The 20122-nt window shown below is 39.4% G+C and overlaps 1 protein-coding gene across 7 annotated transcripts in view; it reads left to right on the top strand.

Moving 5' to 3' along the window:
* The window catches only part of PHACTR2 (phosphatase and actin regulator 2), a 262820-nt gene that overhangs the window by 218892 nt on the left and 23806 nt on the right, over positions 1-20122 (top strand). For 4 of the 7 annotated variants that reach the window (XM_036871322.1, XM_036871319.1, XM_036871323.1 and 1 more), the window contains 4 exons: positions 3038-3572; positions 9259-9464; positions 11179-11335; positions 14818-14873. In XM_036871322.1, coding sequence (XP_036727217.1) covers positions 3038-3572; positions 9259-9464; positions 11179-11335; positions 14818-14873 — 954 coding nt within the window. Of the gene's footprint in view, positions 1-1921; positions 1934-3037; positions 3573-9258; positions 9465-11178; positions 11336-14817; positions 14874-20122 lie in introns of all 7 variants that reach the window. The other 3 variants (XM_036871320.1, XM_036871324.1, XM_036871318.1) reach the window with 1 other exon arrangement.

Below are 20122 nucleotides of genomic sequence, written 5' to 3'. Positions count from 1 at the left end.
TGGGTGATTACATCACTTCATGTCATGTGTGTCCAGCTTTCCTTTCACATCAGATATGCTTAATGCAAAGTGGAGCCCCCATTCTAGTGAAGTGGAATAAAGAAGCCTCTCCTGTCATCCAACCTTTAAAAGGATATTATTCCAAATACACATGCTGAGCATCTTTTTCCCATTAACACATGCATACAAATTCTCCTGTGTTATAGCAAACCTTATTTTCCTTAAAATCAGCAGCGACTTTCTCAAAACCAGCTACCAGGATATGCCTTGGTATTAATCTTTCCCCCTTATAATTTATACCCATAATGCTCAGATTCAGAGTGTGGCTTAGGTGACAGTATGACAGAACTCAGAATGCAAATAGATGTCTCTGTCCTGGTGTTCCTGTCTACCACCTTTGACCTTGTGTGTCTGGGTCTCTTCTAATAAGCTCTAAAATGAAAATCTCAGAATGCTTTGCCAACAGTGCCTACAGGCCATTTTCTCAGGGACCAGCTTCCATCACACATCAGTGTCTGTTCTCGTTGGTGTCTGTGTGTGTTTCCCAGACTACCTAGCACACCTCAGGAGCAGTGCTTGAAGTGAGGCAGGTGCCGACTTACTTCCTGAAGTAAAGCCCCAAACTCTCACCCTGTCCTTGGGAGTGAAGACCCACTTCCTCACGCCCCATGTGGCAGCAGGTCACGGTTGACTCGGCTTGTCCTCTCTCTTACTTCTCTCAGAAGAAAGCTGGTGATTAACACCAGGGCAGGTGACAGCTTTCATGAGGGATTTGGAGTTATTTCCAGATATTTTACTTGAAGATTTTTTATAGACTTATGATGTTCCTTAGAGGAAAGTACAGTCGTGTTATCCATTGTATTAAAAGAGGCCCAGCTGGCGCTTAGTGTGAAGAAGGTAGCTGTTCTCAGGTTATCACAGAGAAACAGGAGTTGCCTTGAAGTCCACCAACAAGCCCAGCGTGCAAGGATCTTTTTTTATCAAATAGTGACTCCTTCAGAATCCCACTCATATTCCATTTGTAACCATTTAGAACTTTCTACATGGTAACTTTGTTTTATTTGAATAAAGTTGACCTTCTGGAAAAGTTACTTCAAATGTCACTCCTGAATTTTCAGTCAGACATTTAATCTCTTAAAAAAATTTATTGGTTCAGATTCTTCCTCTGTTACTAAGTTAGTGTAGACCTCCAGATCACCAGACAGCAGGTTGGCACATTCGCCTGCTTCGCTAGTGAAGTAACATCTCATATTTTTTTTCTTTCTCGTTACACCCTGTGTTAACAACAAAAGTATTTAACTGAGGAGAGGTGGCATTTCTTTTTTAGCCATGGCTATAATTCAAGGTAACTTAAGGAACATTTCAGCAAAATCCTCATTTTAGACGACACTTAAAAGAGAAATATAGTAACATGGCTTGAATTTGCACTCTAGGCCTAAAAAATTGTCTTTTTCCTTAAGCAAGGCTGAAGTTAACTTTGCTGTTAGAAAAACAAAAAGACTTTTCTACAAGAAAAAATTATTAGAATTGATGTGTGGAAAAGATTCTGTTCAGTTTCCCCAAGAAATAACTGAACATGTTTAGACAGCAAGTCCTTAGCATCTTGGTTGTGAAAGGTAAATTTGGAATGGACTTAGATTGTAGGAGTATGCTTAATACGTTTGTCCAATAAGCAAATAAAGATTGTTTATTTCAAAGAAACATTGACAGGCCCTGATATGGGGGAGGGGAATTCTCATAATTACGGATATCTAAAATAATAAAGCCCCCAAGCCATAGAGACTTGTTTGAAGCCTGCATCTTTGTCACCAAGTGAGACTGCCTTTTTTCAGTAGATCAGAGTTAGTGAAGTCGTACACCTCACTGTCTATTCCTTTATCTGTTCTTCCTCTCCTGACCCTCCCAACTGACTTCAATAAAGTTATAACCAGAGGTAAATTACAATAAATAACATCTGTATGCAGTGTGGATTGGCTCCACAGTACTAACAAGATTTTTCTAATTCTTCTGTGGAAGATAGTTTGACCCCTCAGGAAAAAGAGGGAATATACAACATTGTAACAGAAAAAGCAATTAGGAGAAATGTATAGATCATGAAGGTCATAGGAGTTTAAATGTATTTCCTGTGATGACAAAAAGAAAAGGAGAGTTAACTTTTTTTTTTTTTTCCTGAAAATGGTTTGGTTGAAGGCAGTCCTGTCCAGAAGCAGGCCATGGCCATGGCCATCCTCTGATGAAGGCCCTCTAGGAACATAAGCAGTTTTAGAAGCTCTGAAAATGATACTCTTTCCCTTCAGATTATTCAAACACTACCCATTTACACATTTTTTGTAAAAAAAAAAAAAAAAAAAAAAGACGTTTTTCTGCCTCTTGATGTTTTGAAGGAGACTTGTCCTTCATATGTGACCATGGGTTTTCCCTCTGCCCCGTTATCACTGCAGTTGGGTAGATGGGGCAGGGTGGCAAGCTTCTCTACAGCCATTGGGGAGAGCTAGTTTGGAGTTTGCTCTTTCAGCAGTTAAGATGAGTAAATTTGCTTTCGGCCAGAAAGGAGCTGGTGGTGTATACTCCAGCATCTTCTGAATGTGGGCCACTCCATTCCCAGAAAGGCATCATAGAACATGTACAGTTTGTGATGGGAGTAACCTTGTACTATACCCAGACAGCTGCTGGTGTCTGCCCTCTACACGCTGTAATGTCCCTTCTTTGGAGCATACAGGGACTTTTTCAGGTGACCCACAGGGCAAGGAGGTGAGGATTTCCCTTCGGCTGGCTCAGCTAAAGACTGGAGGGGGGAGTGGACAGAGGACGCTTGTCCCTCAGGGTTTGGCCTCAAGCATCACTGCTCCTCGGTTGGAGGCAAGGAGGGGGCAGAAAACAAGACCATTATTATCATTAGCCTGTTTCCCTTTATGCATTTATTCAGACAGATTTGTAAAGTTTAAAGGGAACATGGTCATTGATGATTGCAACTGGGTTAGTTTATTTAAAAAGTGTTCTCTTCTTTGACGCTTAATGCAAAATCTCTCTACTTTAGCTGGTTCCTCTCATTCAAGAAAAACAACTGGCTCCAAAGCAACAGCTTCACCATCTACTTCCTCCACCTCATCTCGTCCTAAAGCTTCAAAGGAGACAGTTTCTAGCAAAACAGGGATGGTAGGAATCACAAAGGGCAAGAAAAAAACTGGCAAGCAGACAACGTCTCGACCGTCCTCAGATGCAACCACTTCTGGCATATCTGACCTTAAAGGAGAGCCTTCGGAGACCAGGGTGGCGAGTCTCAAACCCGAGCAGACTGCCCCCGGCACCGAGGAGCAGACCGCAGGCAAACCCAAGTCCGCAGTCCCTCCGCCCGCTGTGGCTCCAGCACCTCCTCCCCCCACCCCTCCTCCCCCTCTGGAGGAGCAGAGCATTGTTGCCTCAGACACTCCTGTCGTCCTGGTCAGCAACGGAGCCGAACTGCCCGTCCCTGCCTTAGACCCAAGTCAGCTTCTCTGGACTGAAGAGGCGACAGACAGCACCACTGGCCACTCAGGCACTGGCTCAAGTGTTAGCAGAGAAAATGCAAAATGGTGAGTCGGCACAAAAGCCCCATATTCTATCTGTATTCCTATGAAGCTGGGTAGTAAAGATCACTAAATCCCTCTGCTGGCAATGAAGGAGCCTACTTTAGTTTCTTTTATAATGTAATCTAGTTAGGTAAGCACACCTGTCAGGTAATGTTAGGTAAGCACACCTGTAATCCAACCATTGATTTGGTTTTTTTAATTGAAATATAGTTGATTTCTAATGTTGTGTTAGTTTCAGGTGTACAATGAAGTGATTCATGTATATGTGTGTGTGTATACATATTCTTTTTCAGATTCATTTCCATTATAAGTTATTATGAGATAGTGAATATAGTTCCCTGTGCTATATAGTAGGTCCTTGTTGTTTATTTTATATATGATAGTGTGTATCTTTTAATCCCAAACTCCTAATTTATTCCTCCCTACCCCCTCTTTCTCCTTTGGTAACCATAAGTTTGTTTTCTATGTCTGTGAGTCAATTTCTGTTTTGTAAATAAGTTCATTTGTATCATTTTTTTTAGATTTCACATATAAATGATATCATATGATATTTGTCTTTCTCTGACTTACTTCACTTAGTATGATAGTCTCTAGATCCATCCATGTTGCTGCAAATGGCATTATTTCATTCTTTTTTATGGCTGAGTAATATTCCATTGTATATATGTACCACATCTTCTTTATCCATTCATCTGTCAATGGACATTTAGGCTGATACCATGCCTTGGCTATTGTAAATAGTGCTGCAATGAACAGTGGGGTGCGTGTGTCTTGATTTTTCATAGCCCTGCCCCAGGAATGCCACGGGCTGCTGGAGACGATTACATTGGCCTTACTGACTGATACACTTCAGATCTGTGCTTTCAAGGACATTTAGAGTCTACCTCATCACTGCTTAGCAGTCCTTTTTCTTTTTCCTAGACAATTCCCTCCTCTTCCCTTATAGTGGTTACTTTATTTACATCTTTACCACTTATGTTCAGATTGCTCACCCATTCCTGCCCACCTCCATTTCAATAAGTTATTTAGCCTCCTCCATCTCCAAGAAAATAAAGAGCATCAGGAAGGAACTCTTTTCCAACTCCTTTTCCTCCAACCTTAGAGCAGCTACCTTTCTTGCTTCTTCAGTTCCCTACCCAGCTCAAGTGTTATCTCCTCTGTGAAGCCTTTCAATATTCATCCAGACAGAATTGGTTATTGCATGTACTCTAACAGCAGTTTTTTCCTACCTATGGGACAGAACTACCCACCATGTCTTATTTACCTCTATATCCCCACCAACCAGTACAGAATCTGGTATGCTATAGGTGTGCCATCATCCACTTGCCCAAGCCAGAAACCTGGAATTCATCCTAGGGTCCTCATTCTCCTTTGTCCTCCAGATCTAACACTCACAAAGTCCTATAAATTTTCTACATAAAGATAAATAAGACATGTTAGCTCTGCTGTCCCATAGGTGTGAGAAGATGACTGTCAGAGTGCAGTAGATGTCACTACCCATTCTGTCTAGGGGAGGCTTGGAGCTCTTAAATCCAGCCTCTTCTGTTTCTAAGAATAAAACCCAAATTCGCTCTTTACATTATTTAATTTAATATTTCCTCTTTCAAAAAAATCCTTGTCCTGTTATACTTTAAAAAATTAGTACATTAATTAAATTGATTTGGATCAAGAGACTAAAATATCACTTTTAATTATTCAATTGCTAGTGATATTAACCTCCATTTATTAAACACTTATTTAATGTCAGGAAGTATCAGTTATTTGATTCACATAAGTCTCCCCTGAAATATCTCTGTTGAATAGATGAGAAAACTGATGCTGAGAGAGATAACATAGTTTGCCCAAGATCACCCAGGTAGTAAGTGGCAGAGTCAGGATGCAAGCCCAGAGCTGCACATCACACTCAGCGTTCTAAGGAATTTCATAAGTTTCCAAAACACCTGCTTCTACTTCTTTTGCAATTTCTTTTGTGTCTGTTTCTCTCATTTTGAGCACCATCATTCAAAGGAAAGCCAAGGAAAGGTAAATAAATGTTAAAGTACAAATTATTTTATTTGACATTTTAATAAATGATTCGGGAAAAGAAGATACTGAAATGAATGCTTATGGTGTCCTGAATACTTCCAGCGCAGAGCAGATGTCTTCACTTCATTATGAGTGTTTGCCAACCTTGGCATCAATTCCAGCCTTCAGAACTGAACAGTCATTCAGCATTCCACCATGTATTTTTTGCTTGCCTTCTATGTGCCAGGCAGCGTACTAAGCACCAAAGATACAAAAGTGGACAAAACATTACAGTTAAGACTGGTTTTTACCAAAATAATGTCTAACATGCCCAGGAAGTATAAGTGTTTAAGATAAAGTCTGAATTTAGGGAAGGAGATCAAGTATATGGATTCACTATTCAATATACTAAAGAACAAGGTGTAACATATAAAATAATTCCTCAGATAGTCTTAAGCACTGAGAAAGCCCATTTCCAAAGGTGACCTGATTCTGTCCAGCCCACTTGCACAACCATTTTAGGAAGGGCACCATATTGTGCTAAACTCCATGCTGCATGCTGGGGGCTTGATATCTGTCTTCAGCCCAAGTACTTGCAGGATTGTCGGACAAAAGAGGTGAGCATCTGTTCTCCATTTCCACTGGGACAGTGATGAGAGGGAGCGAGCTGAGAACATCATTAGATGCCGAGGTATTTATAATAGATTTTCCTGTCAGTCAGGGTAACTCTAATGCTTTCCTAGAAGAGGGCATAGAGATTTTCTTCTCTGTACATTCTTCAAAATTAAAATTTTAAATTACAGTTCATCTCACAGGGGCGGTTTGTGTTTGCTCTTGAGTTAATGAGCTTGGAATAAGTAGTCTCTCAAATTTCCTTCCAAATACTTTCTTCCCTTTTTAAGTGGCTATGTGAATTAGAATTTCTGGCTCTTAGTCGCTTGCTTTACTTAGAACTTTTCCCTCAGTTATGTTTAGTCAACGAATGTGAGAAAATCCTGTCATTTTATGAAGAGGCTTCTGTTTGGAATACAAATGTGAAAACTTTAAAGAAGACAAGTGGCCATGTGTAAAAATATCTACTTCTATTCACATAGCGCAGGGTAGTTACAATTTGGTAGATTTCTATTTGTTGGTAGCATCAGTAGCATATAATTCTGATATAATTTTAGGCAGAAACTAATAACCCCATTTGGAGCCCATATCCAAATGGGACTTGACTCTTCTAGTTCATTTCCATAAACATTAATAGAGTTCATTGTATTGTTCAATGTGCCAAGAAACGTAGGGGGAAAATGAGAGCCATTTCTTGAGTTGGTCGATAAAAATTTGGAGTAAAATATTTAATATTAAGTTAAATATAATCTATAATATAATATCAATATAACATAATATTAAGTATAAAACTAAAATATAACATCACATTGGATAGATAGACTGAGTGTTTTAAGTCTGGGTTGTAGACTGGCCTTGCTACCTTGTTGGGGCAACTCATTCATGGCCTTATTGGGTTCCATGAACTATAAATTACCTGTCCTCCTTATACTATAGAACAATTGTTAAGTTGTAAATATATGCAGAAGTCTTTGAAAACTGCAAAACATTATAAAATGCAAATGATGAGATTAAATTAATAATTGGTATCATGATAAATTAATGAACAGTGATATGAACGAATACTAGGACTCAACCCTGAAGTATCTTTGTTCTGCTCTTCAGAATGTGTTATTAATTGGCATATCTTTTAAACGTGCTTCGGTCACCCACAGTGGCCTCCAGTGGCAGTATGCTAGAAATCCAGACTGTGAAAAAAATAAATCTTATTTAAAAGGAGATTTCGTACTTTGGAAGCAATATGGTGGTTCCTCAAAAAATTAAACATAAAATTACCATATGATCCAGCAATTCTACTTCTGTGTATATAGCCAAAAAAAATGAAAGCAGGTACTCAAACAGATATTTATACACCAGTGCCCATAGCTGCATTATTCACAACAACCAAAAGGTAGAAACAACCCAAATATCCATGGAATGATGAATTAATAAACAAAATGTGACCTATACATACAATGGAATACTATTCAGCCTTAAAAAGGAAGGAAATTCTGACACATGCTACAACATGGATGAACCTTGAAGACGTCCAAAGTGTAGTAAGTCAGACACAAAAGGACAAGTGTAAAATTTCACTTATATGAAGCACCTAAAATAGTAAAATTCATAGAGACAGAAGGTAAAATGGTGGTTGCCAGGGGATGAAGGAAGAGGAATGGGGACTTATTGTTTAATGGATACAGAGTTTCAGTTTGGAAAGATGAAAAATTCTGAAGATGGATGGTGGTGACGGTTGCACAACAATGTGAATGTACTTAATGCCACTGAACTATACACTTAAAAATGGTTAAGATGGTCAATTTTAGGCTTTATATATTTTACACAATTAAAACAGAAATTTCATATTTCCTTCTTTGAAAACAAGAATTTTTGGCTGTTGGATTTTTCTAATAAGTGAAAAATAGATAATTTTGAGAACACTTAGGCTTATCAGCCACAAAGTTGAATTTTCAGTACCTCCAGTTCTGACAAAGTTTACCTGTTTTTATTATTCAAAGAACTGTTTTTTGATTTTTTTCAGTGAGAACAGCAAGCACATGTTTTGCACTAAACGGTCTTTCAGAAGTGTGACATCCAAATTTGGATTCTTCTATTTGTATCAGAAAGCAATGTGGGGAACTTCTGTATCTTAAAATGAAGATTACATTGTTTTTGATATGATATGTTTTTGATGTAAAGTATTTTTTTAAATTCTGGTCTGTGAAAATTGGCAAGCTTTGTATATTTATAGTAACTTTAACTCAGAGGCTCTTACCAAGCTAAATAATAGAAACTCATTGCATCCTGACATATCACCTTTCTTCTAAAGAGTCCACTTAGCTTTCACATTTTCCATCTCATGTTATTAGTATAATCTTATGACAGGCAGTTTTACAAATGGAGAAGATATATAATTTTTTACTGTTAATACACTGGCTATGATGAAAGTAGGATTAATTCATATACCAATTAAAGAAGATAAACTTTTCTGTGTCAGTACCGTTCTAGGTACTGGGCTGGGCTACAACATGATATGAGTTCTGCTTGTCAAGGAACTTTGGGGGGCTGGGGAGGCAGACTGAGATGCAGTGTACTAAGTGCTCCAGTGCGGTGGGCACCGTGGGAGCAGGGAGAGAGGGCAAGGAACTAGTCTGATGGCCAATGAAAGAGTCCTCAGGGAGCTGAGGCTTTAAGCTAGACATGAAAGATAAGCAGGAGTTACAGGTCCAAGAAAAAGTGGAGGCAAAATCAAATCTCCAAGAACTTCTAGCCCGTTGTTCTTTCTACAGAACCTCCTATTGCTAGGGAAAAATAAATTTTCAGAACATAATTTTACAGTATTCATGTACTAAATATATCAGTCACCACCTGGTCAGTCCTTTTCATTTTACAGATGAAGACTCTAAAGCCTCGGGAGTTAAGGAATGCAGTACTGTTGCCCCATTTCAGTGACGTTAGCTGGTCCATGTCTGCTTTCCCCTTTCACCAGCCTGAAGGATGTTCATGAAACTAGAGTTCTCGCTTATGTGCTGGCATCATCCCCGAGGGTTGCTCTGAGCTTCACGCCTCCCCCATGTTTCTGTGTCTTTCACAGTTTCACAACCAAAGACGAGCTGGGGGAGGCAGCGCCTCAGCTCCTGACTCCTGGGCTGATGGGAGAATCTTCAGAATCCTTCAGTGCCTCAGAGGACGAAGGCCAGAGGGAATACCAGGCCAATGACTCTGACTCTGATGGGCCTATCTTGTACACCGATGACGATGACGATGAAGAGGATGAGGACGAGGATGGAAGTGGAGAAAGTAAGGCTCTTTTCAAGAGGTAGGGAGGGAAGTCTGGGGTGGACAGAAGCAGCTGCAGTCTGTAAAGAGCAAAAGCCTCATTAGGAGCCAGACACCTGATGTTTTCTTTCCCCTCACGTGCCTTTCTCAGATTAGAAATGTATATCTTCTAAGGTTTAGCTTTAGGTGAGAGGCCTTTCTGGAAGATGATTCCACGGGGCAGGGTGGTGGGGGAGTCAGTCTATGAGGCCAGTATGCATATTTGAATTTGTCCAAAAAGTCAAACAACAGAGGCCTTTCTCAGATTGATCAAAGATGGCGCTTCCACACTGGGACCTTTCTTTTTTTTTTTTTTTTTTTAAATTTTTATTTATTTATTTATTTATGGCTGTGTTGGGTCTTCGTTTCTGTGCGAGGGCTTTCTCTAGTTGCGGCAAGCGGGGGCCACTCTTCATCGTGGTGCGGGGGCCACTCTTCATCGCGGTGCGCGGGCCTCTCACTATCGCGGCCTCTCTTGTTGCGGAGCACAGGCTCCAGAAGCACAGGCTCCAGAAGCGCAGGCTCAGCAGTTGTGGCTCACGGGCCCAGTTGCTCTGCGGCATGTGGGATCTTCCCAGACCAGGGCTCGAACCCGTGTCCCCCGCATTGGCAGGTGGATTCTCAACCACTGCGCCACCAGGGAAGCCCCTTGGGACCGTTCTTGAATAAAGCGCGTCAATGCAGGATTTGCTGGATTACTCATGGGGGATGTTTGAGAATTTCACTCACTTTTATACTGTGGTTTAAAAGGGGGAATGAGTCAAGAATGACTAATACCTTTTAAGAATTAAAAACAGTCACTCATCCATGATAAGAAAGGTGGTATGCCTTCTAAGAAGGAATGATAGTAAAGTGGATAAAGCCAACCATTTATATATAACTTAGGGAACTGGAAAAATGCTGTTTTCTTAATAATCTTCTGAGAAGGATGACTTGGGAGCAATTCAGTACGGAATTGAATTTACAAATTATGAAAAGTTAATATGTTCATGATTAAACAACATTGTCAAATTCCTTCTAGTTTGTACTGAACAATAAAAAAATCATCATCAAACAACAATAAAATAAAAAATAACAAAAATCATTATCATTCATTGGTATTTACTATCCTCTGTGAGATATCAGGGATTCCTGGGTAATTTAGTATTAAAACATTGGTATCACAGGTAGACTTTTGTCAGTGTGGTTTTCTGAGTGGGGGGAGGAAAAGGGAAGAAGAGGATTTACTCTACAGGATAAGCAAAGGGGCTAAGTGTTTAAGACTTGAAAAAGAAAAGAAAGAAGAGGCATTATGCAATCAGTAGTTTCCATGGTATGCCGTCTCAGCAGAATAAACTTCAAATGTCACTGTCCAAAAGATGAGGTGATACTTCCTGGTTTTTTCAGGGTTTCCCAACATTTTTCAGAATATTTTAAAAAACAGTTCTTCACACCATTGTAAAGCAATTATACTCCAATAAAGATGTTAAAAAAACAAACAAAAAAACGGAAACAAAACAAAAAAACAGTTCTTCAGTTTTTCAAAACGAACTACATCCAACTTGAAACTTTTTTTTCTTCAGGTTAGTTAAAATTCTACCGTTGCATGTGAATAAGGAATTTGGTCTGGACTCTATTTAAAGTCCCTGCCCACGTGTAACCTGAGTGCCACTTGCTAAAATCCTTTCTCTGCATTTCTGCCTTTTCTAATCCTCAGGTGCTTTGGCAAGTAAAATACGACGAAGGGATACTCTTGCTATCAAACTTGGCAACAGACCGTCTAAGAAGGAATTAGAGGACAAAAACATCTTGCAGCGTACCTCTGAAGAAGAGAGGCAGGAAATCCGACAGCAAATTGGAACTGAGCTCGTCAGGTAATTGCTGAAATCTGGGGACAGCACTGACTAATTCTTACTTTTCTCCTTCCTACAGTTCCCTCCCTAACTGAGATCACTGTGGCTCCCTCATGGAAGGGCACGCCCGGCCTATCTGGTCTTCTAAAGTTGGTCTTGGATGGTGAATGGCTCAAAGAAGCTCCTTTTTGGTCCAGCTAGCCAGTAGCTTTGAGGTCGCCAAAGCCCGATCCAAGTGGGGACAGACTTTTTCTAGAAAGGACCAGTTAGTAAATCTCTTAGGCTTTGTTGGCCAGACAGTCCCTATTGCAGCTACTTGACTGTGCTATTGTAGCGTGAAAGCAGCCATAAACAATACATAAACCAATGAGCACGGCTACATTCCAAGAAAACATTCTTCACCAAAACAGGCAGCAGGCCAGAGTGGGCCTGCGGGCCATAGTTTGCCCAACTCCTGGTTTGATTCATGGACTCCCTATAGCATTTCTATGACTGCCATCAGCTTCTGCCCTGGGGGCTACGAGACTACAGAAATATTAAGTAGCTTCAACGGCCAGTTCCATCCTAGTCAGGTAGCCATAGCCCCCATATCGAAACTTCCCCCTTTTCACTTCAAATAAATGGTCATCTGACCGCACTTCCTGCCTCCGCCATTGTAGGATTTCTACTTTTGCCACTCGTGGCATTGGAAGTCCATGTAACTGGCAGTTTTAATAGAAGCAAGTGCTGAAGCTCTCCTTTTTATGATCAGTTTAAGCATATTTAAGTATTAGTTGTTTTGCTAACTTCCCTCACTCTGCATAAAAAATAGGTTGCATAAATTGCGAGAAGGGAACAGCCTGGAACACCAGAACAAGATTTGGAGGTGGGAGAAAAGTCCTCCCCTTGCTTGGAAGTGGAAGATTTCTGTGACTGTGGTGTACCTGCAGGGTAGGCATGTGAGGGGTCCAGAAGCCACTGTCTGTTTTGTAGATGGGGCCAAGCTGGGGCTTGTGCGGATTAAATGAGATGGTACGCTGAAGGTATGTTAGTGCCTAGATCCTAGTGAGCACTTAAGAACATTAAATATTTTTTATTAATTTAAAGTATTACCTCGTAAATTAGCAAAACACTTTTATAAATTAAACCCAATGTCGGCAACTTTATGAGAAAATAGGACACATATACTTGGCTCTTGTTCAATATTTCTGAAGAACAACTTAATAATACAAGAATTCTAAAGCAGTATTTCTTTACATGGTAATTCCATTTGGGAGGTTATACAAGAAGGAAATAATCTAAAAGGGAAAAAACCCTGTGTTTTCCAAAGATGTTTATTTGAAGGGTATTTAGAGCAGTGACAAATTAAAACAAACCCAAAACACTCAAAAACAGGGGACTGATGAAGAACAATGTGAGAAGTTGACACCATGAAATAACCGTAGAGCAGTGGTTTTCTAACTCTGCATTAGGATTTCTTGGAGAGGATACTCAGGCTTCCTGGGGAGAGCTAGGGAAGTGGGTGTGTTTCTGGGGTGAGGCGGGAGGGGACTCCTTCATTGTAGGTCTAAGTAGCCAACCAGAGCAGCACTTCTGTTTTTGTAAAATTCCACTCCAACCCCCAAAAGTTTGAGAGCCTCTAGAAACACACATGTAGTCCATATCTATAAAAATCTTATCAGGGTAGAGTTTTTAGTTTTATAAGTATATAAATTTTACAGAATTGTTTTTCTACAAACCCAGCACACCTAGTCCCTGTCATTCAAAGGTAAACCACTTAGAGTTCCTGCCCTAGAGAACTCCATGTCTAGTGAAAGAGGCAAAATTTATACCGAGTGATGGGGATCATGTAAAAAGCACAAACATCTAGGTCAGGAGAACCAGGTATGAGTCCTGGCTCTATCATTCAGTAGTGTTTTCTTGCAGGCAAGGGAATTAATCTCTGGTTTTCTTATCTGTAAAATGGGAACTGGCTGCTACCTTGCTGAATTGTTTCAAGGATTCAAGATAATGTAAGCTAAGCACCCAGCACAGTGACTGGCACTTCAAAGGATGAACTAATGAGAGCTGTGATTATTATCTTTATAATAATGATAAGTGCTTTAATCGATGTATAGTTTATGTAGAACTGCTGTAGAGGGACAAAGAACCAGGAGCCTTTAATAACTTAAAAGATTTCAGTAGGTGAAGGAGAGGAGGGCATTCCAGAGAAAGGAAACTCCATAAACAAAAGAAGGATGATGTCTTTAGGGGATGATATCGTACAGATATATAGTATAAGATATATGAATGGCACAAAATCTGGCTGGCATAGATGTTCACTGGGTTTTTTTGTGGGCTCACTTATTAAGTGAATTTCAAGGTAGCGCTGGTGAAGATTAAATGTTAAACTTTTTAGTGAGCTATTCAAAATATCATTGATTTTAATTCTTCATACCATTTCTGTCACAGCCATAAACATTTAGAATTGATAGTATCTTGTATTAAGATTGCCTTTCATGTATATTAGTTTAATTTGCACAAATTCAATCTTATCAATACAACCAGAGGAAGTTTTTGTCTGTGATTAACAACAAATTAATAATGTAAACAAGACCAAGAACAAAATTATAATGGGTTAATAAGACATTGAGCTCTTGTGTACAAATGATCAGGTACTAATCCCAAATGAGCCTGGCTTTTCTTGAAGGTTGATGGAAATGGCCTGTATATCTCAAGATAACTTTATATACATTGTAAATTTATTTGAGATCCCAAAAGTAATATTTTCCTGAAAACACTGTGCAGTATAAATTGATCATCTCATGAATTGGTATGAACCCTTGAGCCTTTTTTTGATTCTAATTATCTGTATGTTAATTAGGGTACAGGCTAAGCTGCTCTAACGGAGACCAAAAAGTGCAATGGTCCAAACAAGCCACTTCCACGTGTTTGCTTCTTTTTCACATCACAGTGCAGGGTTTGGTGGGCTGTCCAGCATGGGTGGGGAACACAGCTCCAGGCAGTCAGATAGGCGCCCAGGTTCCTTCCGTCTTGTTGCTCTTCCATCTCCGTGGATATCCTCATCTGCATGATCTGAGCTGGCTCACATGACCATGTTTAAGTTCTAGCCTGTGGAAGAAGGAAAGAGAGAGAAGGGAATACACACCCAGTCACTTTAAGGGTAAAAAAGCAGACATTACACACACCGCTTCTGCTCACATCCCATTGCAAGAACTCAGTCACACGGCTGCATCTTGCATGCAGGGAGGCAGAAATCTATAGCTGGGTGTTCAGCTAAAACTCTGGGGGTTCTGTTTCTAAAAGGAAGAAGGGAGGATGGGTGGTGGGGGGTAGTTAGCAGTCTCAGCCACAATCTCTAGTCTCCAAACTAATGGAAAGGGGGCTTTTATTTTGTAGGCTTAAAAATGGATTTTTGTTTCTCAAAACACAAAAAAATACAGCTTTGCTTGTTGTTTTATTTTGCATCTCCCATTAAGGCGGCCTTGTTTGTAACCGGCAGTATATCTGTTTTTTCATCACAGGAGACTTAGCCAGAGGCCCACAACTGAAGAATTAGAGCAAAGAAATATCCTGAAGCGTGAGTATCCTGTACTACACAGCGAATTCCTCGTGTAACCATGAACAAGCTCCCTCTAGAGACAATCCATTTGTCAGCAGGGAACCTTAATATATGTATTCACGAATGACTGAAATGGCCCATTTAGATCACATTTTTATATAATTATTTATATCATTTTAAAAATAATTTCTTGAAGTTTGTGTTTCATTTTATGGCTTTGAGCCTGATATACCCCAGAGCAGCGTCATGGTTGTGACAGTTGTTTTTAAGAAAGATGAAATTTATTCCATGTATTCTTTCACCCAAATATTAAATAGAAAAAAATGCTCTAGTCTGCTTGCAACTAAATGTGAAAGAAAAGACCAAAAAATCCGCAAGGAAATACATCAAACATACCTATATTATTATTAATAATAGTTTGTTGCCAGGTTTAACAAATGACTCCATTTAAAACAGAATTATGGGAAAAGGAATTTTTCAATCCATTTCATTTTCCTTTGTTACGATAACTCTGTTTCCCTCTAGAGTTATTTATAATTTCTCAGCACTTAAGGAGTTCTCCATTCATTTTCCTACTTCATTTTCCCATTCTCTTTCCCCCTCTATTTTCTTGGACTTTACATTTTACTCATTGGTCTGGTCGTATTTACATTATTGGAGTTCATATGTTGAAGCTATAAAATGAGTAGAAGTGGTTTGTTGTGCTGTAGTGGATCGATGTGGTTATTAACCACAGTGAGTTAAATAATGGATATTTTTAAATTGAACCTAGCTGTAGTTTGTTTTTTTTGTTTTGTTTTGTTTAAATTAATTAATTAATTAATTAATTTTTATGGCTGTGTTGGGTCTTCGTTTCTGTGCGAGGGCTTTCTCTAGTTGCGGCAAGCGGGGGCCACTCTTCATCGCGGTGCGCGGGCCTCTCACTATCGTGGCCTCTCCTGTTGCGGAGCACAGGCTCCAGACGCGCAGGTTCAGTAGTTGTGGCTCACGGGCCCAGTTGCTCCGCGGCATGTGGGATCTTCCCAGACCAGGGCTCGAACCCGTGTCCCCTGCATTGGCAGGCGGACTCCCAACCACTGCGCCACCAGGGAAGCCCCTAGCTGTAGTTTTATATATTATTAACCCAGTTTCAAAAGAGCTTTTTATTGTATGAACTATCAAAGAGCAGGGATGGGCAAAACTCCAGAGAGTACTATAATAGTAATGAGCCGCTGGCGTGCGGGAAATCTTTTTCAACTAGGCTTTTAGGGTCAAGTTGGCCTGTCTGGGTGATCCCCATTCTCCAAATGAGTTGTTTTCTTTCCTGAAGGAAAGAAAGATTTTAACAGCATATTTATACTGCAGTTGCTATTACTAAGACAACCGGACAATGAAGACTGAACAGTGGGATGAACTGCCAGTCTGTGGGGTTCTTTCCTTGCAAGGTTTTTTCTGGCCGTTTGTGAGCATAACTGGCATGGAACCCAAAGAAGAAGGACTTAAGTGACCATCAGTGTGTAGAAGAGCCAGTTTGGAGATGGAAAAAGTCATGGCTAGATACGAAAAAAAACCCAAAACTGTGTTTAGCTTTCTGAGGAAGAATGAAAGCAGCATCTCATTTTGACAACAAAACCAAACCAAAACGGCTCATGGTTTTTAATAATAGGTTCCTGGAAAATATTTGTGAATTAAATTGTAGATAAGCTCAAATGCAGTCCATAAGCTCCTAAAACACAGAGAGTGTATCTTATTGGTTGCCTGATGCAATACCTAGAAAAAAAGAAAGAGCGAATTCTGGGTAATTCTTTCCTGCTCCTGGGAGACAGACAGAGCCAAACCACATTGCTGTTTGGTTATTTGAGGAACTATTTCATAGATTAGAAATTTATCGCACATTGATCTTAAGTGCTGTGTTGGCTTTTATACTCCATTTTCCTGGAGGTTGGGGAAAGAGTAGTGAAACGCCAAAGTCAACTTCAGATTTGACTCCAGCCTTTTTTTACTTCCTTCTTAGTTTGTCTAAATGTGCTTATGCTGGAAACAAAAGACATGTTTCCAGTCTGGAGAAGCTGATAACTGGCTTATGATCTCCTGACATAATGTATGGCCAAGGGAAGCAGAAAAGAGAAGTGGTGGAGGTCACCCAAAACATTCTGCTGAGCAGTCCCAGGGAACTGGATGGCCAGAGCTGACAACACTTTATTCAGTTCCTCTTTGCTTCTGGGTTCTTCCACATAGATTACTCTTGTTTGTTTGTTTGATCTCCATCTTTTGTTCAAAAGCAATATGATTGTCTATTTGAAGAAAAGTCTGTGTGTGATGTGGTGTGATTTTTAAGGACACTTATTTAACGAGGTCATCTTTTCTTGACAGATTAGGAAACTAATTCACAGCATAAAACATTCAGCAGTTCTCAAATCCAAGCCTGTCACTAGTTTAATAAACATGAATCAAATGGCAGTCAATGCTGATAGCTTTAATTGGAGACCACAGGACAAATTTCATTTCTTAGTATCTTTCCCAGTATCACACCTAATTTGATCTCTTTCCTATTTTAGTGCATCTAGGGTTTTTTAAAAAACATATATATTAAGTTAGATTTTAGAACTAGTTTCTTAATACTGTTAAAATAGAAAGCAAGTTTTGGTGCTTGCAGGATCAACTTTTGCTTATCAGGAAAAGAGATGTTCGTGGAACATCTTCTACAGGGTAGGGATAAAATATTCAGATCCTCTTATACTATTTAGCTAGGACCATAATTCCAGCTAAATCGTCATAGAGAAAACATGTATTAAGCCATTGAGTTCTGCATGTATTTTTCCCCAGTGTTTTGTTATGTAATTTTTTAAGCATACAGAAAAGCTGAAATAATTTTACAGTAATACCCATATACCTACTATCTTTATTCTTCCATTAACATCTTACTTTATCACATATCTGTCCATCCATGGAGCCATCTTATTTTTTGGATGTATTTCAAAGTAGGTTTATAAATGTATTTTCATTTCTTACTAACACCCATATGGAAACATATAAAACACAAAAAGTGAAACAATCCCACAAAAAAATGTTTGGCTATTTTTAATCCATCTTATCTGAGTTGGTGACTGAAGAATATAATACTCCAGTTGTTGGTACTTTGGTGCTTTTCTTTCTTCTCCTTTTCGCATCATCCATGAAAGGCTCTGGGCAGCACTTGGCAGGCAGGTTTCTTGTAGTGCCCACTGCTGTTAAACTACGTGTATCGTTTGTATGCTTATGGCAAACGCTTTCCGTGGCTGTTCTGATACCCGCCCCTCTCTGCTCTGAGGAGTTACTGAGGGTGAGATTTGTCAGTGAGCCAGTCACTTCCTTCATGAGTATCCCTCCAGTCTGTTTAAAGTGACCAGACGTGCTTTCATCCTACTTTATAATTAGCCCTCTAATAATTTTTTTTTTAAAGTTCCAAAAACTCGGTGAATTTTTGTTTTGTTTTGTTCGTACTGCACGGCTTGTGGGATCTTAGTTCCCCCACCAGGAATCAAACCCAGGCCCTCAGCAGTGAAAGCACGGAGTCCTAACCACTGGACCGCCAGGGAATTCCCTTGGTGAATTTTTTAAAACCAAGTTTAAGGTTTAACCTTGACTCTTAGTAAAAGATTTAACAATGACTATTTAATAAGATTCCTAGGATCAGTCACGTTGGCCTTCCTCCACCTCTCACCCTCTTCCTCTAAGTTCTTTAGAGGCATAATTTCGAATATGGGAAATCTAAGGAAGTCAGTTCCTGATGTTAGAGAAGAATTCCCAATTGGTAAAATCCTGTTTATTTACAGTTGGCCCTTCTTTTTTTAAATATCACTGGCTGACACCTAGATGTGCAGTATGCTTCATAAAGCAAAATTATCTAATATTCTCTTCTAGGAAATTATGTTTTGTGTATTTCTTGAAAATTGGAGCATTTGTTAGCTTTGAGTCATATTAGATATCCAGTATTTTGTCTTTGGAAAGTACCTTTGAAAATGTAGCATAATCATTATATAGGAAGAATAACTGAAATGTTTTAACAATTATATTTTTCTTTTTATTAATATCATCAAAGGCCTGACCTTGTAAAGTCCTAGTTTGAATCACATGAACCACAAGTTTGGTGTTTGTCTATTATATATAATTTACAATCCACATGCCTTATCCAACTCACATAAAGTAATTATTTGGGACTTCCCTGGTGGCGCAGTGGTTAAGAATCTGCCTGCCAATGCAGGGGACACGGGTTCAAGCCCTGGTCCAGGAAGATTCCACATGCCTTGGAGCAACTAAGCCCGTGCACCACAAATACTGAGCCTGCGCTCTGGAGCCCGTGAGCCACAACTACTGAGCCTGCGTGCCACAGCTACTGAGCCCGCGTACCTAGAGCCCATGCTCCACAACAAGAGAAGCCACCACAATGAGAAGCCTGCGCACTGCAACCAAGAGTAGCCCCCGCTCACCGCAACTAGAGAAAGCCTGCACACAGCAACGAAGACCCAGTGCAGCCAAATAAATAAAATTAATTAATTAATTATTTTTAAAAAAAAAGAAAAGAGAGCAGCAGATGTCTGCCTGCATTCTGAGTCTCCCCACTTCCTTTAAAAAAAAATAATAATAAAGTAATTATTTGACCCTAAGGATGTGTTTTAAGGATATCAAAGGATATATTGCAATATATTTTTTGAAGCAATTAGAAAAACCTACAGTATTTTCATAGGAAGAAATCTGAATTATAATCAAGTTTTGTTTGACACTCACAGGCACTTAATGAAAGCATACTAACTAGTTGTTTCTTGTCTTGCAGGGTAATTTCAGTTTACGTTCATTCTTTGTCTAAATAACCAGACTGATCATCCTCTTTCTTATAAATTAAAATTAGTATTTCAGAAGAATGTCAAAACCTTTCCCTGTCCAGATAAGGAAAATTAATAGAGAATTTAGCATGTTCAGCTAGCAAATACAGATGTTGCAAATATTGAATACTGATACTGTATTCACAATAAAAACAATCTTAGTGCTAAGAAGTCTGTTTGAATTTTAAAAGTAAATCTATCTGTTACAGAGGAGACTTTTCTTTTTCAGCCTTTTGGTTGAGCCCTTATACAGTGTGATTTTCCTTCAGTAGAATTCATAACAGCACTTTCTAAAAGATATTCTTTCGTAAGCATTGGTATCCAAGAATCTATGCTCACTTATCAAACAAAGTATGAGCTACAGGAACCAACAGAGAGAAGTTCATCAAATAGCAACCATTAAATCCTGAGCAGTGTTTATTTCTT

This window comes from Balaenoptera musculus, chromosome 12 (assembly GCF_009873245.2).
Source record: "Balaenoptera musculus isolate JJ_BM4_2016_0621 chromosome 12, mBalMus1.pri.v3, whole genome shotgun sequence".
Classification (NCBI taxonomy): Eukaryota; Metazoa; Chordata; class Mammalia; order Artiodactyla; family Balaenopteridae; genus Balaenoptera; species Balaenoptera musculus.
This window is presented reverse-complemented; position numbering and strand designations above follow the sequence as displayed.